The sequence below is a fragment of the Salminus brasiliensis genome, chromosome 2 (genome assembly GCF_030463535.1).
Source record: "Salminus brasiliensis chromosome 2, fSalBra1.hap2, whole genome shotgun sequence".
In the NCBI taxonomy this organism is placed as follows: domain Eukaryota; kingdom Metazoa; phylum Chordata; class Actinopteri; order Characiformes; family Bryconidae; genus Salminus; species Salminus brasiliensis.
Window position 1 is genome coordinate 38,428,001 of NC_132879.1, and position 25,471 is coordinate 38,453,471.

Here is a 25,471-nt window from a genome sequence, read left to right on the forward strand (position 1 = left end):
TTAAGGCAAAGAACATACTTTTAATACAATTTTTCTCCACTGCCTTAAACATTGACCAGCATTAAGCAAACCATAGTGGCACTTTTCCATAAGGTTTTCACATACGGGCACATACACAAAATGGCATATTGTACAAAAAAACAACAAAACAAAAAAAAAACCCTAGTCACTATTGCAGTCTCGAATACAGCCACGATCACCACAGCTCTGATTATTATTACTCATGTTTCATTAAGGCACTTCCTGATAGATAAAAGGCAGAACAGAAGATTCACAACATGCTGATGCCTTCTCTGTAAACAGGAAAAAGAACATGGTGAACTGGAGGGAGGGGAACATTTTAAAGTCATTGAAGACATTAAGTAAGAATCATAAACAGAAAACACAGCATGGACATCTACTGATATGTGTACTGCGTAGAGCATCTGAGTCAGGCCGCTGAATCATAAGTACCATGAATTAGCAAGATAAAAACGCACCTCTGCAATAATGAGTCCTTTACTTAATCTTTTGGACCTAAATACAAGTCGCGATGCAGTGCACACAAATCTAGAAAATGCTAAAGTTTAAAGGGGAAATGATTAAAATACATACAGCTCTAGACAGTTTTAAACTTTGGTAAGCTCTAAAACAAAAAAATAAAAAATAAAATCAACATAAAACTCCACAGTGACCATTCTGAGAATTGCACAGGTTTGTTTAACAAAGGAAAGCTCCGAAGGCCTTGTTCAGCAGAATTAAGTCCTTTCATGTATTTAATCAGTGACTTCCTCTTTGTCCTTCCAAATTACAGTTGGGCATGCTTTGCAATCAGAGCTATTTGTAATCAACCACTTTCCGAGAGGCTAGAAGAGCAGATGGTGAGGGAAAGAACAACATTCGGACTTGGTCGACACAATCAAAAGGTCAAGATGTGCAAAACGTCGTCTCCTCCTAGTCTGTCCCATCTCACGGTTGTGGGTCCAAAGACGTTTAACATGCCAAAAAAATAGAAGACCAGCCATGTGTGCGCCAGTTCATGGAAAAAAATTAAAAGGTGTTACAAAACGTCATGGATGTATAAAAAATTCTCGCTTAAAATCTGCAATTTAGACTTTTTAAAAAGTGGATGAATGGACTTCAAGTAACGTGTGACGAAGAAATATTCTTAAATAATACAATATTGTGGCTGGTGTGGAATGTTCTAGGAGTTGACCAATGGGTGATACGAGCATTGTGTGACTTGTGGTACCTTCAACCAAAGCAGTACAGATTGCCATCCTCTCCTGGCCACCAAATATCCACATATATATATATATATATATATATCTTCTATTAACGTAAACTAGCAGCGGTAAAAAGGATTGGACAAAAGATATATATGGAAATCACAGACAGAAAAATAAAAGCAAGAAGCATCCTCTTTGAAGGCATGATTATGCACACAGTTGCGCTGCAGTTAATCCCATAAGACACTGGCAACGCATATTCCACATGAAGTGACCTCAATAAGGAACGTGGCAGGCGATGCTAGACAGTTATGTGCTGTAAAAAGAAGCAGTGGTCGTCAACCAAACAATAAATTTTCTTTCATTTTTTTTTTTATGCGTGCGAAGGTTCGTGCACGCAAACCTTTAGTGTAAAAATATATATACATATAATACTATCTGATTCCGTTCACACAGGAAGAATAGACATCTAATTACTAGGGGAACTGCAAAACGGACGCTGAGATTCCTCGTGGCCGCCAAAGGTCGGCCAAGTACCGTAACGAGACCTTGCCCTCCGTAGTCCTTGTTTTTTTTTTCCAGCTCATTCAGTCTGGACTGATTACTCAGAACAAAGCCGTGAAGAAACAAGCTGTAAGGATATGGATTAAAAACGTGATATAGCGCGTATTAACGTGGTACAAGATCTCAGTCTGTTTTCATTAGGAATGGAGGCTCCATGTCATCCAAACCCTCTTGAGAGGGGAGAGAACTTTCAGCTCAGTTCTGGAGTCCTGGGAAGATGAGGGTGGGTTTGTCCTGGGCTGAAGTGCGATGGGCTTTGCACTAAAGATCAGTGACTTTATTCTCCAGCGCTGCTGCAATCTGCTGCAGTCGGAGAGTCAGCTGCTTACTCTGAGCCGCAGGGTCGTCCTCCAGCGACGAGATGATCTGTTGGAGAATCAGAGAGAATCACTTGACTGATCAAAAATTTGGAATCACCTCAGCAGAACTTTCCTTAATGTAAAATCAGATACATACACAAACTGCTTCTTATATAAGTACATCAGTCCTCCAACTTCACAGGTCTAACGTTTTTAGAATTGAAGGAAAATCAAATGAACCAATCTTGAAGCAGATGATTTGGTTCTTAAACATTAAAGTAACTTAAGTGTTTAAGTAATTTATTTGGAATATTAAATAAAACATCTAAAATTACCTTTCAGCTTGTTATTGATGTGACAAGAGACTCTAAACTTTTGAAAGTTTTGAAATTTGTGTAAATATGTGAGCAGGCAGATGCAGGGAGGGAGGGAGGAAGAGGCGGAGGAAGAGAGCAAGAAAGAGAGGGGGAGAGAAAGAGACTTACTCCATCATAGTACTTGCTGGCATACTGATAAAGCTGGTGCAATGCGACCTGGGTGTTCAACTTGTCTGTGTGAGACTGCGAAAACAGAAGAGGGAGTTATTTCACCACTCACACACCAGCAACATGCTCTCTGCTGTACACACACACACACACACACACACACACACACACACACACACACACACACACACACACACACACACACACTTAAAACTCTCACCCTTGAAATCTCTGCCAGGTGTGTGTTCATGTCCTGGTCACTGACTGACACCATCTGACGAATGCCCTTGTAATAACTGCAAGGTAGACAGACAGAGAGAGAGACAGACAGATAGATAAACAGATGGATAGGTAAACAGACAGATATATAGATATACAGAAAGACAGAGACAGAGAGAGGTACTTAAATACAATAGGATTGACTACTGTGCATAGTCAGAAACTACCACAACTATTCAGTGGGAGATTAAAGGAGTGGCAGCGGAATACACTCATGGAAAAATGAAAGACCACATCATGCTTGTCAAATTAAGAATTTACAAATGAACACACTTAACTATTAAATACCTGGAACTACTGCCCTTTTACCTTCCAACTTCTGACAATTGTGGCTATAGAGACTCCAGAAGGCTCAGAATGTTTACTTTCCCATTTCATTATTCTTAAAATTCGTAAAATTCCCCAAACGTTATAATCCAAGCCTTCAAAACAAAGATTCAACTATTTGCAATTTGGATAGAGTACTCCAAATTGGAAGAAATAGATGTTTATGAAGTGTAAAGTCTATCAGCAACACATTCTTTAGAAATTAGAAAACAAACTCACTCATCAACCATCTTCTTATATGTGGATATCTCCTTTGCATAGAGAAGCTTATTACTTGGGGACTCCTAAGAGAACAAGGAGGGGGAAAAAGATGATGAAAAAATAAGACAAAGGGGGAGGGTTTCTATGAAAAAGTGAAACTCTCATAAACGGAAGAATAGCATACATACATAATACATATTGTTCAGTACATAAAAGTACACATAATTCAGAAATATTAAACAAACTACTACTACTTGGTTAATTTAACAACTCATGCTATTCAATTCTGAGCATGTCAACATGTTCACCATGCCCAGTGCAGAGTGTGGGTATAAAGCCCCCCAGCATTGCGCTGTGGAGCAGTGGAACCGAGTCCTCTGGAGTGATGTAGCTCTATCCAGTACCTTTGGATGGACTGGAGTGCCAGAACTGACCATCCAACATCAGGACATAACATAATTAATGCTATTCTAGCACTGTTTTGAGAAGAGCAGAGGCTGTTAATAGGAGACAAACTCCCTATTAATACCCCTGCAAATGTTTGGACAGTTTACATTTCCCAGCACGCAGCATCTGATGTGGACGCTCACCCGGGTCAGTTTGTGTTCCGTCTTGGTGCAGGCATCCATGAAGGTCTGGGCGATGACAGACAGCGAGGCATCCACTACCTCAGTCACATGGACGTCAAAGATGAAGTGAGGGTTCTTCAGGATGTTCACCCAGAAGCGCAGAGGCAGGCTGCGGACACAGGACACATACAGTCATACATGTAACATGCTGCTCTCCAGCCTCTTTAGCAAGTGCTGATTCTGTTTACAAAATGTAATGTATTATGGGGTGAGGAATAGAAATAAGGGCCCACATGCAGGGCCTTAGGTTTAAAACACCTTTGGGTTAAAAGTTGGAAGTTGTAATGCTTTGGGTTAACAACCATGACCTGCTCCTCATACCATATCCACAATATTAATAAACAGTTTTTTGTGAACTAAAACTTGACAGTAAAAACTGCAAGAAAATTCAAGTCTCTAAACTTTTGATGGGTAGTATATGTGCTGAATGCTTTTTTCCTTCCACCTCTCTCACACACTCATTACACTGTATAATACCGTCTCCATCAAAAAATGACTGAGCCTGGTTTCGCTTGCTCTTTCTCAGGTCACAGAGGAGCACAGATGACCACAGTGGACTGCAGCACAAAGTTGGAGGTGAATTCCTAATGAGCCACTGCAGGTTAACCCTGGTCGAGCTGTTTAAGAATTTATAATCGGATGCCAAATCTCTCTCCGTCTTGGAGCTGGATCTAATACACTTTTTACAGCCCTAGCCCCAGCCTCAGCCCAGTACATTAACAAAGGATGCAATTATCTCACTTTTGTTTTGGGAGCATTTTCTCATGCAGAGATTCTGTTAAGACTGCACCTGACTCCAAATGTGAAGACAGAAGCGGAACAGATGCGTACACTCTAGTGAGGGATACACCTCGGTACGCTGATGGAGAATTTGCTTGTCAGTCTCCCCAATGCTTACTAAACAAGACACGGCATGAAGATTTCATCTGCACTCGCCAAAGCCTGAATAATTTAATCTGTACTGGGTTCAGAAAACTTCCGATCACGTCTCGGTGGCTGTTCTGGGCCGGGATTCAGACAGGCTGGAGGAGATTTAAGGCATATAGCAAAATGAGTTTCTGGTCGAGCACTAAAAAAAATGAGGGAGAGAGGTTCAGCGGTTTCAGTTTCGGTGATGGTCAGTGGTAGTGGAAGTACACAGATTCACTGCTAAGCATTAGTGGTTTCAGCACATTTCAGAGCACAATTCATTCTCTGAATTTAACATATTAAAAAAAGATGTGCACTATATGTCCCAATTTTTTCCAACACCTTTCAAATTAACGCATTCTGCTACTTTAAGTTTTGCCCATTGCTGACACAGATGCAGGTGCAAGTGCAAATGCATACGAAAACAGCTTGTCTAGTCCCTGTAGAGAAACACTGCCAATAGAACAGAACTCTCTGGAACAGATAACCTATTGGCACCACACCTAAAGTCAGGCGTGGGCTACAGGGGTATAAAGCTCCCCCAGCATTGAGCTGTGGAGCAGCGAAACAGTGTTTCTCTGGAATAATGGAGCTCCAAGTGAAGATGAAGTTGGGTGGTGAACATCTAACATCCTGACCTTACTAATAGACTTGTCACTGAATGCAATAAAATCCTCACAGCAGTGCTCCAAAATGTCTTCCCTAAACAGACTTCAACAAAAGCAGGATACCCTTGATTTTGCATGACTGTAATTTAATTTAGCACTGTTCTGAAGTATATATGACCAAGTGAGCTAGTCAGGCTAAATATGGCTTTCACACGGCAGGGTTAGTCAGAACTAGGATTGCCAGTAAAAGAGTAAACAATAAAAACATTCTTCATTTTAAGTCCCTCAAATAAACTTGCTATGGTTGAGACTTTTACATTTAATCATGTGTCATGTCCTCCTCTCCCTTTGTATTGTATCCTTTTGCTTTCTGCTGTTTACATATTTTGTAGGTCATTCTGGATAAGGGTTTTTGCTTAAATAATATGAATAGGAGAGAATGTGATGTTCTGAACAGCAGCTACCTGGCTATCCTTAAGTGTTCTGTGGTGTTTGCTATTCAGAGTGCACTGTGGTGAAGGTTGTAAAACAGACCTGTTGGTCTTCCATATGTGGATGGTCTCTTCATCCACGTTTTCGTGTTTGTGCGCTTGCTCGTCCAGGAAGTCGAAGAAGTATTTCACGGCCGGAGGAACCACAGTACCCGAACACAACACACTGCGAAAGAAATCATCCACAAACTGCTGCAGCGTGCCCTGTAACATACATACACACACAAAAAGACACGGTCATCTTCACAGCCATGTGTAATTTCTCTTCTAATAAGTCCAGGCCCCAGTTCACTGTACACTTTCACTGTGTACCCATTTCCTCCCCTCACTTCCAAGAAATACTCATTATCCACAGTATATGGATTTTTATATATGGTTCTGTGACCTAAAGCATTTTCTCACATGCACTGTTTAGTCAAACTCAGTCTCGATCTCGATCTCGGTGCATTTAGGCAGGTATGAAAACAGTATTCGTTCTTGGAGCGGACCAAAACCACCGCACAGAGACCCTTGAGAGGAGGTGGTCTCATTCCAGTCTGAAATAAACTCAGGAGCGATTTGTTTGTGGTGAGAACCTGATCTGACCTCAATCCCATTCCACTATCAGGTGTACTCCGCAAGTTTCAGCCATTTCACTTCTCAGGTGTAGTTTGATCTGGTGTGCAACTCTGACCAAACACCAAGTGTTAAATTGCACAGAAATATGCCCTAGTCCGCAGAACCTTCTTCCTGTGTTTACTTTTTTTCCCGCCCTCGACAGGTCTGACCAAAGTACAGAACATTCTCACATGGTTTGTTCACATGGGCATTTGCAGTGTCGTACATAGCATAATGGTGACCTCATGTTCCCATTAGCTGAAAATAGGAAATACCTGCGGTTGTCTCTCTTGGAGAACAATATGAAGTCCTAAACTCTCTTAACTAAACCTAATTATGTTAACCAGTCATCAAAACCTATTAATCAGTCTCTAGAATAATCTGCTTCTATAGTTATTACCTTCATGGATAGCAGCCTGGTCAGGTAGATCTCAGTGATCGCTTTAGTTGTGGCTTTGTCCTTCATGCTGCCTCTCTTGGTCTTCACATCATCCAGCTCATCTGCTGGCCTCACCAGATGGAACACTTTATCATCCTCCAGCAGAGCGCTTTCTAGAAAAACACACCAGCACTTGTCTGTTACTGAAACCTACAAATCAAGAACCTATGATGGCAATTATATTGGCTTGCTTACACATATACAGCTTATATGGACAAATTAAATGCATGCATGTATATATACATAATCTTTTATATACCTACAGTTGTGGTAGAAAGTTCGCTCATCATGGACAAAAATGTCATGGCAATATTGGACTTTCAATGATTTCTTTGAACTTTTCTTTCTCTGAATGTACAACATACATACTGTAGATCCCTAATGGGAGGGAAGTTCAACACAGGGTCACTATTCTACATACAGTTTCAAAAATATACACAGATAATTCGCCGGTGCTTAACGTACTGCTGGAACATTAAAGGAACTTCAAACTAAGCTCAAGTTAATTGGGCTTTAAGTTTAAGTGGAAGTTTAAAAACAAACTAGTACAACTAGTACACTGCACAAAGTGGATGAAATAATGAATAAGGAGGACAACCTCAGTCCTCATAACCTCAAACCATCATCTAGATGATTCAAACTTGGACACAACTGGGTGTTCCAAACAGGACAATGACTCCAAAAGACCTCAAAGATGGTAATGGAAAGGATAAAGCGAGCTATGTTCTTCCCAAAGTCTAGGCCTGAATCCAAAAAATATTTGGACTGTGCTTAAAAGTCAGGTCTGTGCCAGGAATCCAACCCGTTGAACAGATTGCCAAATTTTCCAATTTAATAGAACACCAATTTTTCCAAGACAAGTGTTCAAATATCCTACCAGAAATGTTACATTTAACCAAAACCAAAATTTAACCATTTAACCAAAATATTGGATGGGTTGATTTCAGGAAATCCACAAATAATTTTCCTACCTTTCCTTATCCAATTGTAATATGAACAAATTGACCATCCGTCAATAGAACATTTTCCCATTGAAAAACAACTCCACTACAGTGAAGAAAGCACTAGAGCATCTAGATGCTCAAACTCCTCGTTCAACGTTCAACTGCCCAACAAGAAGAACCACACATCGCCGCTGGCTTGCTCACTGGGGGTCTTTGATCCATCATGTCTTACGTTATTTTCTTCTTTCTTCTTTTATTAATCACTATTTAAGTAAAGCTGCTTTGTGATGACAACAGTTGTAAAAAGGGCTATACAAATAAATCTGACATGACTTGACATCGAACAGAATCACATTTACACATTTGTTTTAGATCATATCCTTCTTTTTTACCCTCCGATATTCCACACAGCATTTTCTGACACACATAATGACAACCCATCTTTCAAAAGACATTTTACTTTGCCAAGGCATGTATATACTGGCCGCATGAATGAAATGTCAGCTTTCTCTTTCCTTTTTCCTTATTCACTTTCTTGGTAAATTCTCTGACAGTAACATAGCTACTTTCAGCTACTTTCCTGAAATAAAAACCTTCTGACCAAACACAAACATCAACTAGTACACCAGGTCTCCATCAGGTCTCTAACTGCAGTAAAGCAAGTAAAACCATCCATCTTGCTGCAGACTCAAAAGCTGTCAGCTACAGAACAAGAATAAAATGTGTAAACACCACTGTGGAATGTTTGTACATGTGTGTTGATCTACACATTTCATTTTAATGCCAAATTCACTCAATTCATTACTAAGATGTGAATCTAAATGTGAATATGGTCATTTTAAGACCAAATCAGTGCCTGTGAATGTTCAACAAACTAAGTTCCTCGACTTTTCCAAAAAAGCAGCAAGCTCATTCTTGCTATTCCCACGGGTTTGAAATGTTACTTTTCGATATATGTCCCATTACGGATTACTGATTACCTGATTCAAATTTTAATCAGTAATGCAATCTAAAGCACAGCGCTAAGCTCACACCTGCGAGTGTTCATTCCATGCACTCAGGTTCTAATCTGCAATCAATCTCACGCTCAGTCAAACATCTTAAATGTCGCTTCCCCAAGATTTCCTGCGTCAACTCTGCTACTCCTCCCTGCACTGCTGCACACTCGGGTCGTTCCTGCCTCACCGCACATCACGCCATGACTGCTGTTTGTTTCTAAGATGAAGGAGCAGTCAAGAGGTTTTTGCATAACTGCAGAGCACTTTGCTTAAGGGGCTTCCAGGACCCTTGACAGCTTTTGTTACACCAATGCCCTGTTACACCAGGCACATATCTAACACAGCCCAAGCATTGCATCACTTTGGCACCAGCTCCACATCAAAGTCCTCAGATCCTACTCCAAACGTCTTTCAAGGGCTTAAAGCGGTGGTTCAGTTAAAAATAAATAAATAAATAAATAAATAAAATAATTTACACAATTTCACCCCAAACGCAGACAAGCCTGGTGTCCAAATTTTGCTTCTTTAGTTTTGCATAGGAGCGACAAGCTGGATAGTAGAACCATATACTCCCAAGTCAATATCATCCAATTGCATGCCACACCAAAATCACCACATGACTTCCAACCATGTCAAGTAAACTCAGGCTTATTTATTTAGTTTTGTATAAAGCATGTCTAAAATCAGAAGTCACAGCCAACATGAAACCAGTCCATACATTCAGCCAACATATTAAAAAATACTAAAAGTTATAATACTACTATAAGTTATAAATAACAATATAACAATAAAAGAGCTGCTTACTTTTAACCTCTAAAAAAAGGATTATACCTGTAAATCGGCTATATCTGCAAACACCTAAAAATAATTGCTCTCTCTGGTTGCTCACCATGTATTTAAATAAAACTATGCCAACCAATACCAGTCCTCCCATATTTCGGCCATTGTAACACTGCTGTATAACTGATCAAATTTGTGCTGGACATGGTCTTTGAAATTAGTGCACAGTAACATTTGAAAATAGATTGAGCCAAAACTGACTGTGTACCACTTAAAAACCTCAATGTTAGTTTCCCAGTTACATCCAAATCTTTGTCCCAAAGATATCCCATCCAAGCCTGCTGGCACGTGAGTTTGGTTTATTTAATAGTAGAGGGGATACTGGATTAATCCATATTTATAATTTTACTTTCTCTACATTTGGAACTGAAAAGCAAACTCACTTTCTTCATGGCTGTCCTGGTTCTGGTCGAAAGACTGCTGCGTGTGCAGAACTCTGGACAAGACTAGAGTGGCGTTGTCTCTCACCTATGAAAACAACGTACAGTCCATCAACTTTAAAATTATGGATAAATGACACAGCTAGTGGTAGTGAAACTATTTAAAGGGCAAATCCTTTGTATTTGAGGCTTTCACTGTAGAGGAAGCTAATCTTTACCAAAAGAAATGGGGGTCAGAAACCTAATAAAATGTTATATTACCCTTTACTTCCTGACATTACTTCACTTACAATGGCTCACTCTTAAGAATAAAGATCATACAAGGGTGTGGCAAATGCCATAGACAAACCCAATTTTAATTAACTAAAGCAAATTTAAATGGACCAATAAACATTTAGGAGATTTCATTAGTTAGAAGCGTATTGTTTGGCTGTGTGTTAGTACTCACGTTGTAATGTGCCAAAGTGTTGAGACGTTTCCACCTGCCCTCCTTCTGTGATGTCAGGTCCAAGTCAGACAAAATCTGTCCTGTTGAACCAGGACGCCATTCTGGGGACGACAAGTGCGTTTTACAGCGAATTGCACAAAGAATGAATGATTCACATATTGTAAATGTATGACTCCCATTTACAGTTTGTGTCCATGTCTAGTATATATTGTACATATGTGCAGAAACAGGTCACGTAGTGTTTTATAAAAAACTAGCATAATTACGGCGCAAATATGAGTTAAAGGTGCAGTTACGCTCATGCTTTCTGGATGGCAGTAACCTACCTAGAGCGACACTGTCCACTGTGGGTCTCTGAGAGTAGGAAAGGTTTCGGTAGACCTGCTCAATGATTTTCTCCTTCACCTGGGAGATGGTGTCACAGTTCAGCACCTTCACTGGAGTCACATCAGGACCCTCTCCATGGACCAACACCTGCAGAGTCTGAGAGAAGAAAATGGCAATTACTCCGCACTTAAAGATTTAAGGGCTACTTCAACCACATACTATATAAATACTGTTTATTTATATTTAATAAACAAGCAAACAATGTAATCATATGCATTTTATTTATTTTGTGCACACAAAAATAAAAGAAGATTCTAACATTTCAGGTTAGGTAGACATTATAAAGCCTGATAAAGCCAGTCACTGCCAATATGCTCCCATTTAATACTTCATTAAGCAATTCCATGGGTAAATCAGGCGCTATAATGTGTATGTCATACATCATAATCATGCGCACAAAATTTCATTTTCATTTGAATGCCCTTATTAAGCCTCATCAAAACAGCAGATTAAGTGACTGCCCATTACCTCCTTGCTAAGCAATAACTACAGTGAATTAAGCATTTTTACTACAGCACTTTACATCTTATAATCTTGACAAAATGTTCTGAATTATTGAATTATAACCACCAATGCTCCAATGTACAAGAACTTGTGCAATATGGCAACCACGAGTAAATAAGGTTTAATGGGTGCACTCACCAGGACGAAGTACTCCACATCATCCCCCAGCAGGCCTGTGTCGTTCAGAGTGTACTTCGCCTTCTTCATCTTTGCATCCACTGGTCCTTTCTCCACCTGGTGCTTAATAGCTTTAAAAAGCTTGTAGAGTGGTTCACCTGCTGAGTCCTGAAAGCACAAACATGCATGCGTACATGCACAAGTTCTTCAAGTAGCTTTGAGTCTGAAAAAAACATGGATGCTCAAGGGACTAATCAACAAAGTGTACCTGCAGGCTAAAACGCAGCTTACCTTGAGGAACTGGTACAGGCATATAGACATCCAGTTACACAGCATCCTCTCCACTACTGTCTCTGACCTACAGATATGACAAAGACCCAGATTAGAGTTTCAGATTGCTCTCCAAAACAATCTAGTATTTTTTTAACTGTAAAATAGAGCACAGACGGCACAATTTAAAAATATTTTTTATAATTATTTTTATCTGGAATTACAGCATTGTGTATTATGTTGTTGTATAGTGTGAAGGTGCTGTGAATTCTACTTTCTTACGGTACATACAATAGTAAATGTGTAAGTATGTGGGGTGTGGCAAATACAGTAGAAGAAACATCAGGTCAAGCTTTAATCATAAATAAATAAATAAATAAATAAATCATCCCTCACCTGCGCAGCATCAGTTTGGGGTTCTTGCTGTGGATGTACTCCTCCATCAGCTCCAGCAACAGGGTTCTCATGATGTCCGTGTAGTACTCCAACTTTCCATGAAGGGCCACAGTCAGCAGTGAAGCAAAGTATACCTTACTTCTGGCATTAAACTCCTGCTGGCTCTCCAGAGTACGAATGAACTGCAGCACAGAGAAGATCAGCATATATCACTATCTGTCACTTTAAACTCATTTGACCTTTCTAGTACTGTGTAACAAAATGCTTAATGATAACTAAACAGAACGTCCTGTGGCAGAGTTTGATTCTCTGGCCGGGCAAGACCACCACATCACACCACACCGATAAGAGACTTCAAAGGCTACATTCTCCTACCTGTGTAACATGACTCAAATGTAAGTCACGCTGCATAAGAGCATCTAACAAATTTGGTGAATACAGATACAGTAAATGTAGTGATGCTATTCAATATCTCTGGATTATCAAATCATAGAAAACAACCAATTCTGGACTTGTAATCTCCAAAGGAAAGTTATAGGGACAGTGTCGCATAAAAATGTAATTACACAAATGTACACAATTTTACCCCTTCCCCAAACATATCTTCTACTACCTCAGTTACTAACGAAGCAAACTTTGGACAGAAAACATGTCTTGACTAATTGACTTCATCTGAGGGAAAACAATGTAGAACTACAGCTTGCCAGAGATTTGTGTCATTATTACGTACATTGATGAGAAAGGTCTTGCTGTTGAGCAGATTGGAGAACTGGTTGAGGGCCTGGTCCACAATGGCCCTTCGGTTCTCAGGGATATCCAGTTTCCCCGTGATCATGACATCGTTGGCCCCGTCTTTGGAAGGCAGGAAGAAGACTCTGTCTGTGTAGTTTTTATAGTCCAGGAATGGAATACGAGCCTCACTGAGATCACTGGTGTGATCTTCCATCTCAATCATCAGATCTGAGAGAAACAGTCGTAGAACATCGTTGTTTTCACTGATACGACTGTTTATGACAAGAATCCCATGAAAATAGCTTAAAGAGAACCAAAACTGCCTTAAACTCCTTAATACCCCTTGCATGTTTATCATTCAGTTATCAATCTTAAAGAGTTACGGCTCAGAATGTATTATAAATTATTCATTAACTGTTATGAAACTAATGTCAGTTATGTAGTTCAGAGAGCGAAAAACTGAATTCACATGCAGGTCTGTAGATTTTAAGGGGGCAAGTGCATAACAATGCAGTGTTTATGTGCCTTACCACAAAAACACGAAATACTACCCCCAACTGCTGTACGCAAATGATAAGCAAATTCGACTGTGGCCAAAACATTGCTGTATTTTATAAAAAAGAAATAGTATTTAAAACATGTATGAATATTTAGGGAAGAAATGTTGGACAAAATATTGGACAAAAATATTGGCATCCCTGCACTCCTTTCTGAAAAACGTATCCCAGAACATTGTTGCAATTACAAATTCTTTCGTATTTACATGTGTATTTGTTTTTTGTTTAAATGGAACAACAACAACAACAACAAACACCTGAGAGAACAAATGGGAATCTGACAGCATTCCACACAGAGCTTTAGAAGTGTACTGGACAAAATGTTTGGCACTCTCAACTCAATATTTGGCAGAACACCCTGTGAAAACATTTCTCGGTCGCTTCCTGTAACCATGAATAAATTCCTAACACCTCTCTACTGGAATTTAGGACCACTCTTCTTTTGCCAACTGCTCAGATTTGAAGGATGCCTTCAACTGCTTCCCAACTATTGTTTTGAGATCTCTTCACAGATGTTTTACAGGGTTTAGCTCTGAACTTGCTGCTGGCCACTTCTCCAGTGCTGTGTCTCAAACCATGACTTCTGATAGAGACCCAGCTTTCTGACACTGGACCCTGCACTGTGCTCCAAAATTCTTTAATAGTCCAAAACAAAACAACCCCAAAACACTGAACCTCCATAATGTTTAACCATAGGGGTCGCATTCTTTTCTTTGAAGGCCTCAGGTCATTTTTAGTAAATTTACAAAAAGCTCTATATTGGTCTCATTTGTCCACAGGAAGTTCTCCCAGAAGGGTTAAAGCTTTGGCTTTTTTTAAGTCTCTTTGTCAATGGTGGGGTCCCCCTGGGACCCCTACCAAAGCATTTCATTCAGACGGCGAGAGATGGTATGAGTGGAGACTGTTGTTCTTTGTGTCTGCAGGTCAGTTTGAACTTATTGAGTTGAAGTTGATTGAGGTTCTTTAGCCACTGTTCGGACAATCCTTTGTTGTAATATTCAATATGTTCCTCTCCTCCGTCCACATCCAGGAGGGTTAACTACAGTGCCATGGGCTGTAAACTTCTTAATGATGTTGTGCACAGTGGACACAGGAACCTTAAGATCTTTGGAGACAAACTTGTAGCCTTAAAGTTGTCCAGCTCTTCTTTCTTTCCTCCATGCTCATTGTGGTACACACTTAGTCAAAGTTTCTCCATAAATGTGTTAGTTCCATATTGCCAGATCAATTTCAAAGCAATCAAAAGAAATAAACATTTGAATAACTGTAATATGTAACTGGAACATATTTCTGGGACAAGTGGTGCAGTTCTTAAAAGAGGTGCTAATATTTTTGGCCATGTCTGTATTTAGGAGTTTGAGTTTGGAGGTAACAATATCAGTAAAAATATATATATTCTAAAATAATAAGCCTATTATCACTTAAGTTTGGAACTACCTTAAAGTAGCTCTAAAGGCCACAAAAAAAACCATTCAACTGTAGACAGCTAAGCTTTCATTTTCAATGCTAAAATTGGCCAACAGTTGTCATTTGCTTTGCTGTAATACAGCACAGCTCAGAGTTGTGCTGTGTAATTATGCCATGTTGACAGCCTGCTTTTAGTTTGAATGCCCCAAGCCGCACATTATGAATCGCTGTGAGAACAACGAAAAAAAAAAGAAAGAAAAAAAAGAGCAGTTATGACACTGATCATGGTTAGCTAAGACGTGGTTCAGTCTGTGCTGTGCATTGACTAATGACCATGCAGCACAGTTCTCAAAAACAGTGTGCACGCATGTGGTTGGATAAAGATACAGAAATCACACACCTGTGAACTCTTTTTTACAGCGGTCCCGCACACTCTCCTCCAGACTCTCCAGCTGCTGCTTCACCTTTTCATACTCTCTCTCTGCCTGCTGACTCTTCCTCCTGCCAACACACACAAACAGCTTTTTGTTGTTGTTGTTTTGCATAAAATGTAAGAAGAAGCCTCCTCTTACACAGCGGAAGAGCAAATCCAAGGAGGTCTGGAGATTATCTGACAAAAGACACATTTCCCAAGTGCATTCAGGAATCTTACTTACCTGTAGCAGTAGACAGACACAGCGATGAAGAACAGCATGGGAAGGAGGACTGCAGGGATGATGATGTAGAGAGGAACCTCATTCTTCTTCTCATACTGAACAGAGCCCACGTTCCACTCGCCATTACCAAACTTAACCTGAAAGAGAGAGAGATAATAAAGAAGTTAAGAAAGAATATATATAAAGAAATAACGAAAACAACAAAGAAAAAAAAAATCATACAAAAAAGCAAAGACAGAAAGAACAAAAGAAAGAAAAGAAAAGAAAAAAAGAAACAAAAAGAAACCAAAAAAGCAAAAAAGAACAAAAGTAAAATATATTTAATACATTTATGTAAAAAGAAATAAAAAATAAACACAAAGAAAAATAACAAGAATAAAAGAAAAGTAGACTAGAAAAGCAAAAAGAAATAATAACCAAAAGAAATAATAATAAATGTAATATATTTAATTAATACATTTAGATAAATAAAATAAAAAAATGAAAGAAAGAAACAAAAAAGCATAATAGAAAAAATATATTTATGATGTATAGCAATAAATAAATAAATAAATAAATAAATAACAAGGGGGGGAATAAAAAGGGGGAATAAAAAGTCAAATAAATGATGTGGAACATGTAAACCAGCTGTTCAGAGCTAAAAAGTGAAATGCAGAGCGTCTCTCTCACCACCAGCTCCATGGTCTCTGTGCTGGTGTCCCTGCGCTGGCGCCTGGACCGTGCTTTAGGGGGGGTGGAGGGAGCCTGAAGGATCAGCTTGTCATCATGCAATGAGCTCACTGTACAAGGTGCATCTCCAACAAACGCCTGAGCCTCTTCTGCCGTCATGGCCTTGGACAGACTCCGACCCTGCAACGCACACAGGAAGACATCAAACACAGTCTTCTGCATCTTTCTTTTCTCCAATACTCTGCTGAGATCCTGTCCATTTTAATCCACTCTTCACACTACAGCTGGAGCGTGTGTGCGCCTATTTCAGCATTTTACCTGCTGCTCCGGCCTGAGAATTGATCAGTTAACATGTTGCAGTGACCCATCATGTCCGCCGAACCAGTCACACACAAAGTCTACAACGCCACCCAAGAATATGGGAGTGTCTGTGTTCTGCTTGGACACAAGGCCGAAGTCTAAGGAAGAATGGACTGAAATGGATAGGAAATCCAGACACTGATGTAGTCTCTACCTGACCAAATTGGCACGGTTACAGAAGTGGGACAAGGTGCCCATTGAATTCCTGGTCTGGATTCGCTTATGAGAGAAATGAAGCGCTCTGTTGTAAACAAACATTGACACATTTTGTTCTGTGTACATTGTTCTCCCAAATGCTCCCAAGGCTATTAATGAGTTAAAATGTGAACCTTGTTACATCCATGCTACAAGCAGCCTAACATTCATGTGCAATGAAAATAAGTCAAAAGTAATAACTTTGACTACTAACCCAAGAACACCTCCACCTACTCCTGCATTCTACTGTAACTGAACAACCTTAACTAACCTCATTTGGCAAAGTCTGATTTGTTTATGGGTATTTTGCTGAGGCTGTCAGTCTTATGATGTCAGTTCAGTGTGCAGTAGTGTGGGCTCATATGTAGAGAAACTCATTTGCCTATTTAATGACCTCCTAATTTAAGGGATCCAGTGATATTTGGGAAGCACAGAACATGCATCAGAGCTGGAATCCTTGTTTACCACAGAGCATAATAGAGGTGATTTTCAAGAATCCTATTAATTTCTGTCATACAGATATCTGCATATTAGGAGTTTCTACACCAATGACCACAGCATATCACCAACATTTTCAGAAGTCTATAATAGAATATGTAATTGAGCATATGATACATCTCCCATGAGTCATCATATTCTTTTACTCTAAGTTCTCGATATACCCTACTGTTGAATTTTCAAAGCAAGCTTACAGAATAACAAACAAGTCATGTGCCCTTACGCTCCAAAGAATCTGGCCACTAGCAACATCTAAATCAACATAATTCTGGATAATTACATAGACGATGATGATGCTGCTTGCGCTGATGTGCATCGGGCTGGTCAGATTCATGAACAAAGGGTCCGGGTGGTACTCGAAATCAGTGAGGTTCTTCCTGACGCTGTCCAGCTGCACGACTGTCTTAAAGGAGCGATTTCGGTCCGTCATATTCACCGGAGGAGAGAGGAACTGCAGCAGTGTGTCATTCTTAAAAAGAAACTTCTGCACAAACTAGGAGAGAAAGAGAGAGGAAAATCTTACAATTGTCCTAGACTTCCTAGAGAAGACCACTGCCATTTCATCTGTAAATATGTAAAAATGAAATTAATCCATGATGTAAAGCACAATATATTTGATGTGTACTGTTGTACACATGCTGAACTACACTATATAAATGTCTCCCAATCATTTCACCAAGGCAAGGCTAAAACAGCACAGAATGCCCACTGGACCCAGAGGGACCCAGAAAGGAACACTGGTAAGACTCGAGGAATAATTAAAATAAACAAGTAACTGCAACATGTTGTTACAGTGTCAAAAACAAAGCTATGCTATGTGGCTAGTGTGAACGGCAGTAGTGGAGTAAACCAGCCAATAAAAAAATATATATATTTATTTCACCATAAAAAGCTAAACAGTATGCTTTATACTGAGGCTAAATAAGTGGGTTGTAAATAGGTTTAGCAAGAACATCTTAACTCAGTTAATGCATTTTTATGGCACATTTAAGTAGCCAATCATTTAAATATACAGATAATATGCTGAAATAAATGAGTGAAGATTTTTGCATTATACATATATAATGCGAAATTGTCAATGTTTATCATTACATGACATTCATCACAATAGTTTGACATGCAGACAAAATGCATCAGTACCAACATTCTTAAAAACTGCTATTTGAATGCTCTTCCATACCAATTACAGTGATTTATATTCTAAATCTGATGCACTTCTAATTTAAGAAGCTTTTTTGCATATATTTAATGGCTGCAGCATGCAAATGAAAAAGAGTTCACACCTGATGTGCAAGACCTTTAACACTGCGAGTAATTATCTCTTTATATTTCATTATTGCTAATCTAAATACAAAAACTCTTTCATATGCAATCTCTAACATGGAGTACTAACAGACTATCAGAAGACTGCTACTGCTGTTTTCATCCATGTGAACCCCCCCCCCAAACTGCTCCTTCAAGTGAGGATGACTCTCACCTCTGCATTGCTGGACTGCTGGTTAAACTCGTCAGTAGAGGGCAGCACTTGCATGACAGCTCCCTGAACCAGGTCAAATCCGGTACCGTGGACTGATATCATCCGGCCTCCGCTGCAAACGACATACACAGAAAAATGCAGTCAGACCAGCTTTCAGACACAGGTGTTCTCTCAAGCACAGGTATGCTTCTGTCCTCAACTGACAACAAACACTTAAACCACTAAAACTAAGACAACAGTTGGCTTCTTGATCCTGTTCTAACACTATTAGAAGGTTAAGTCAAGTTTCTTATGAACCATTTTTGATCCATTTCTATTTTAACTCCTAATCTAACCATACACTGTGGCTCTAACGCCAAACCTACAATCTAAGTAAAAACACTATTTAGATTATTTAAAACAATGAGACCATTCTATATCCAACCATGTACAAAAGGTTTTCCCCATATGTGCCAAACCTTCAAACATGCAAAAAAACAATTACGCATCTAAAAAGGTCTATATTGGATCTATATAATACACTGTATTAATTAAAAAAAAAAAAAAGACTGCAGACGAATAAGGGATCCTCACCAAACACTATGTTTAAAATCTGAGGCTCTGAAGAGACGCTACTGACCTAAAATCTTCCTCTTTAAGATTTAAGATGGAATGACTGAAATTTTAATGCGTAAACAAGAATAATCAGCTGTACTGCAGCATTGAGGGAAAAAGCTGCAGTTCTATTAGAACACCACCACCTTCAGTGCCCCCAACACACTCATTACATACCTAATAGGACTTTGGTATTTTCATACCTGGCTACCCAGCATTAAATTCTGCAACTCTACAGCCAGGAGCATTCATCTCACAGTTTCTCCCCCAGACTCTTCTTCTTCCAGACTGATCGATAGCTCCTGCACATCTCGATCTCTAACCTCACAATCTTTCTTTCTGCTCTGAGCTCAGCCCAAGTCGACCTTGCTTTCCACTAGGTCTACTGCTGTACACATAACTGCTATGAGCCTGTTGACTCTTGCTGATTTTCAGAAGTGATCTGCTAGGTTGCAAGCAAAATACATATACAACAGATACATCTATCAGATACACCACTCATCAAAATGTGAATTTTTGGCTTTCTTTTGACCATGTTTATTCTTGTTACTTATCAGTTAAAGCTGTCCTAGAATGGAAAACTGGCACACTGTGCACCTCAATCATGGTTATGTCCTCCTTTAACAGAAAATGCAGCAGAATCAAAACAGAGCTGGAAAACAGGACAAGTCTGAAACTACAAAACTGTTACATAACAGACTGGACTCGTTACATCGACACCCACAAAGGTTACAGGCATCAAGCCCATTAGCAAAATCTTTTCAAAGCGAAATGCAGCAGCTACTTCCAGAGAATGCAGAATCAAGGTGCAAACACTAGGCTGCCTGCAGAAGAGTGTAGGACCTGAGGCTGACGAAGCCATTACAGCCAGCAGACGCTAGGTTAAAAGCTATCCCAGCAACGCCATCCACAAAGACTTGGGAACCCTGTTCTTATTACATTAAACAATTTAATTCCAAGGCAAATAATAATAAAATAATAATTATGGTTGTAAACAGGCTGGAGCAAGAGACTGCCCCAACAACCACGTAATTACCATCTATACGTCAAAAAACTACTTTAAATACTCAATAAACGCATTACTAAAAATGTTTAGCGTTGAAAAGATTCAGATTCAGATTCAGATTGATGTCCTGAAGGTGGTTTAAACAATGTCTATTTTATAAATATTGTATTTCCTGAGTAAAGATTTAGATTGAGAAGATTTACATCAAATTGCCTGCACCCAAACAAGCCATATGACCAAAAAAGGTTTTTTTTTTACAGCTTAATTTATCTTAAATTCAGTCTTTTGGTCACGTTAGGTACTATGTTACTGTTAGGTATCAAGGTATGACTTTACAAAATATCCTCAAGTGACCAACCACAAATTTGTGTGTGATTTCTCCTCATCATACTGCACTCGGTTGGACCTGAGCAGGTTAAATGGCTATAAAGATTTGAGAATTGAAGAACTAGACTGACCACATGAAGCTGGCCTTAGGGTTGTAGCTTGTGATCTCTGGGTTGGGGGCGTAGCTGAAGTTTTGCACCACATCTTTAGAGGTTTTACTGCCATATTTCACTACGACCTTAACAGATTCAGCAACCTTATACGGGCCTGTTTTACAGGTGATACTGGTACCAAAGTCCAGCCTAAAGAAGATGATAGAGAGAGAAAGAAAGAAAAAGAAACAAAGAGAAAGAAAGACAATAAGATAAAACAAATGCATAAACACAGACATGTAAACATGCACACACACTTTGTTTATTTCCCTTAGTTGTCATGAAACAACTAAGGGAAATACAGCCTTAGCCTTAAAATAGTCAACTAGGCATGACTAGGCTGTGTTCTCAGCTGGTTATTATCCATCTGCTCTATACAGCTGATGCTTGGTAAAGCAACCTTCTTTATAAAACAAATAAATACAAAATATCATTAGTTTTAATATTAACAAACATCACCACCATCCTCACAATTGTATTCTTTTAAGATTTTTGCTTTCTAGCTCATTAAAGCCTTTTCAGGTATCTCATTCTTTTACAGCTTGTGAAAATCCTACAGTGGCTTTTCTGGACTTCTCATCCTTTAAAGCAGCATTATAGCAAGCAGCAAGAATAGGAAGTGGAGTTTGTGTTTCGAGCTACCACTTTTGGATATGCTTTACACATGCATTTCTGGACAAACTGAGGGATGCAGAACGGTCACTGACAGTAAAAGAGTGACTTCACACAAATATGACTTGCAAATGTTTTACTGCACCTTTTACTAGAATTATAGTGTGCCGTGCCCTGAGCAGCAATGATAGAGACCCTATTCTCCCTATAACAGGTCATTAACATGATTTCATGATTTTGACCACAAATATCAACAGCAGACACGGCAGGTGAGAAAACATGTTAGCATGAACGCAAACAGGTTGGTATGTGAGCATTAGGTTAATTCTGAAAGAGAGATTGCGTGTGTGATTTCTAAGACTAAATGTTTAAACAATAAATGTCTAAAAGAAAAAGTAAAAAAAACAAACAAACAAAAATAAAAAAACAGCTCAGTGTTTGTTACTCACACTTCACAGGGCACTCCTGCCACAGAGACACTGATGTCTTCTTTACTAGCAGTGTCCAGGTACTCTCCTGTGATGGTGATAACTGTGCCTCCCTGGGCGGGTCCTCTGATGGGGTGAACTTTCTTAGGAATCGGGTCCTGCAGGAAACACCAAAGCAAATCTTACTCTGCCCTTTACAAACACACACACACACAGCCTCACAAGCTAGAAAAATTACACATCTGTTTAATCAGCAAATAACCACAGAACACACATCTCCGCTCAAACACAGAGTATTACAGCTGGAGAAAAGGAGGTGGGGGGAACGGGATGGAGAGGTTGAGGAAACGAGAGTGAGAGAGTTTTTCAATCTGCCACATTATTGTTCTATAATCAGTGGTGATGCTGTGTTTTGGGCCCAGGGGGTCAAGATCCACCCATTTTTTGCACTGGCTCATCCTAAATGACTGCTTCAGTTTACTTTCAATATTAAAATCTAGAACATGTTCTTGCAGCAAATTTGCAGCTTGCAAGCTAATTACCTTGCTAACCATTAACAGAAAAAATTTAAAGAAAACGTATTCATACATTCTATACAGTGTAAGAGTGGCTAACTCATTAACCAACACTGAAAGGTGAAGACATCTGTGACCAGTGCTAGTCCTAACATTTCAGAGGGGAGTAAGCCAAACTTGACTTGTGCCCCCTGGTTTCCTTACCAAATCATATCTAACTAGGTGATATATATAGAGATTCAGACTAAAAATGAAGGGTACAAGAGAAAGAGAGAGTGAGCAAGCAGGCTGTTGATGAAGAAAAGGTTACCCTATACTTGAAGACAACTTTTGACACTCCTGTCTCTGGCCCTTCTACTTCCACCACCACTGGGCCCTCAGGTCTAGAACTGAGCACATCCCCAGGAGGCCTTGTCCATGGGCCAATCTCACACACAACACTGAAACAAACAGAGGCACGTGTTATAACACACACAAACATTCCTTCGTGAGAAGTAATAAAAACTGTATACCCTTGTGTATGTACTTCCCTGTCTACTTGCCTTGCCAGCTATCTGTCTAGAAATCTAATAAATCACGGAAACAGTAAGGTAGGTATTTGTGAACACAGTACCTGGTGGAAACAGAGTATCTATCTGCTTGGTGTGCACACGGCACTCCAGCCACAGTGATTCTCTTGATGTCCTCCTTCCTAATACCCAGGTTGGAGCCCTTAATAGTGACGAGGATATGACCATCAATTGGCCCGTACTGTGGCACAATCTGGAAGGAGAGCAGATAAACGTATTAAGGAAGGAACAGGAGGACGCCTTGAACATGCATCCAGTAAAAGTAGCACACGGTCTGGTTCAGGTTTGACTGTCAGATGCACCATGTAGAACCTGACATTTCTAAAAGTAGCAGCTAATCCATCAATGAGGTTCAATACTTCATGTATAATATGTAAACACACACATACACACTAGTGAGCAAGCACACACAGTGATACACTGAGCACACTGCCCAGAGAGGTAGGCAGCCTTCGCTGTGATGCCCAGGGAGCAGAGAGGGCAAAGGGCCTTGATCAAGCGGCAGCTTAGCGAACCCAGATACTGAACCCACAACCATGTCATCGAAAAAAATCTGATGCTCTAACCGCTGAGCCACCACTGACGCCCAATGCCCAAGAATGGGGGAAGGGACTGGACATCTCTTTGATGACAGAAGAACAATTCAGTTCAAAGAGGTGTGTGAAATCTGCACATATGTGGAAGTGTTCAATAATGTGCGTGAGGAGCGAGGGTCTCACTTCAGTGATGCTGGGTGCAGGGCACTTCTGAACCTCCTCGTCACAAAGCTTGTTGTAGATGCAGGAGCGGGTGGCGCCACACCACACACATTCATACTTTGCATCTGCGTTCTTACACAGACTGCAGTCCTCACGGCCCACTGAACAATTATACAGCGCCACTGTAAAAGAGAAAGTAACAGCGAGTGAGCGAGTGACTGTGAATGAAACAAGGGAATGCGACATATTTCTAGCTGAGTACCTTAATGGTTAATTAATGACCAGCAAATGATTGTAATTACAATTCTTCAGTAAATGATTTGGTACATTCTGAAACAACAATTTTCACACCAATCTAACTTCATTCACTGAGAATATTACAATAACAATAATATTACAATAAACTCACTTGCGGGTGGAAAACACTATAAGTGCTATATTGATTTACCTGGATGTTGTACCAGTACCTAGTTAGTTGTTAGTTTATGCTTACTTACTCTAGGCCTTTTATTATGATTTAGTAATAAATTTAGGAATAAAATACTTACAAAGTACGTAACTGTAAATAACTACAGTTATTTAAGACAATAAAGACGCTCATATCATTTTTGTTAAATGATCCTATATAAAATATCCTATATAAAATATCCTACTCCGGGTACTGCTTTTGGAAGCTGAAAAATAGGGCAAAACCTAATCCATGTATGAACACAGATTAGTGAGTGAAAGTGAGTTAAAGTGAGTCCCAACCAAGTCTTCTCATCAAAATTTTTAATTAGGCTTGTTTTGTCCATAAAACTAATCCCAAAGACACAACTAACAGAGCGATGGTTTGCAGGAGTGGGATATTTGCTATACGGTTCTCATGGCTTACCCTGCAGGGTGCTGTCAATCTTCTTCTCTGTCTCCTTATCCTTCACATAGAACGTCACATTCACCTCTGGCTTTTTGTCATATGCAAACTAGGCAAAGAAAAAAAAGCAAAAGGTAAAAACATGAGTGAGGTTCACAAAAGAATGCGTTAATGACTGGTTGCATTTACCGTGTGCCGTGCAGGAACTCTTTGTATAACTTGGCCATTCGGCAGTCTCTCCCTTCACTAGAGCTCTATTTGAAATGCCCTGCCTCCAAATACAGGAGACCTAATTCCATTTGACTGATGCTGTATGCCCAGTTACACTGAATGTATGAGCTGCATTTAGTTCAATAAATTCAGCCCTGCTTCCTTCCTCTCGTTATTACTTTTCTTTGCCTTGACCATGAAGGTTCTAAACACTGTAAGAGGCAAAGAATTATGGAATTAAATATGACCTTTTCTTTCACAGGTGAGTCCTTGGTCAAATGGAGCAGGGACGTGGAGCAATTAGAAGCAGCGCTCCTCACTTTTACCAAATCAAAATGTGTGACCTATACAGTCACACGGGGTACAACTAGCAGACCTTTTTAGAGTTGGGAAAAGGTAAAGGAACAAAGATGAAATAAACAAAGAAAAACAGAATTGAAGAAAGAAAGAAAATAAAAAAAGAAAAGAAAGTGTAACTAGAGCAAGAGTATAAAGATAGGAGTCAAATGTGGGACACTGACCTCATAGCCCTCAAAACTGAACCTTGATCCCATGGCAGTCACTTCGCCCACATGCTTCATGAGCTCAGTGCCAATCTGAAAGGATTTTCCCTGAGAGAGAGTGAAATAGAACTTT

The 25,471-nt window shown here is 39.6% G+C and overlaps 1 protein-coding gene across 2 annotated transcripts in view; it reads right to left on the minus strand.

Moving 5' to 3' along the window:
- Positions 1-25,471, minus strand: part of plxnb2a.1 (plexin b2a, tandem duplicate 1) — a 131,489-nt gene continuing 106,018 nt past the window's right edge. For both annotated transcript variants that reach the window (XM_072672607.1, XM_072672608.1), the window contains 26 exons: positions 25,357-25,446; positions 24,647-24,734; positions 23,794-23,954; positions 23,119-23,267; positions 22,816-22,945; positions 22,012-22,148; positions 20,930-21,100; positions 18,872-18,983; positions 17,675-17,887; positions 16,342-16,521; positions 15,673-15,809; positions 15,417-15,517; positions 13,051-13,280; positions 12,321-12,502; positions 11,946-12,012; positions 11,676-11,822; positions 10,973-11,129; positions 10,647-10,747; positions 10,202-10,286; positions 6,998-7,149; positions 6,044-6,204; positions 3,954-4,101; positions 3,382-3,446; positions 2,777-2,852; positions 2,557-2,631; positions 1-2,138 (listed from right to left, as the gene is read on the minus strand). In XM_072672607.1, coding sequence (XP_072528708.1) covers positions 2,034-2,138; positions 2,557-2,631; positions 2,777-2,852; positions 3,382-3,446; positions 3,954-4,101; positions 6,044-6,204; positions 6,998-7,149; positions 10,202-10,286; positions 10,647-10,747; positions 10,973-11,129; positions 11,676-11,822; positions 11,946-12,012; positions 12,321-12,502; positions 13,051-13,280; positions 15,417-15,517; positions 15,673-15,809; positions 16,342-16,521; positions 17,675-17,887; positions 18,872-18,983; positions 20,930-21,100; positions 22,012-22,148; positions 22,816-22,945; positions 23,119-23,267; positions 23,794-23,954; positions 24,647-24,734; positions 25,357-25,446 — 3,420 coding nt within the window. In that variant the 3' untranslated portion in view covers positions 1-2,033. The remainder of the gene's footprint in view (positions 2,139-2,556; positions 2,632-2,776; positions 2,853-3,381; positions 3,447-3,953; positions 4,102-6,043; positions 6,205-6,997; positions 7,150-10,201; positions 10,287-10,646; positions 10,748-10,972; positions 11,130-11,675; positions 11,823-11,945; positions 12,013-12,320; positions 12,503-13,050; positions 13,281-15,416; positions 15,518-15,672; positions 15,810-16,341; positions 16,522-17,674; positions 17,888-18,871; positions 18,984-20,929; positions 21,101-22,011; positions 22,149-22,815; positions 22,946-23,118; positions 23,268-23,793; positions 23,955-24,646; positions 24,735-25,356; positions 25,447-25,471) is intronic.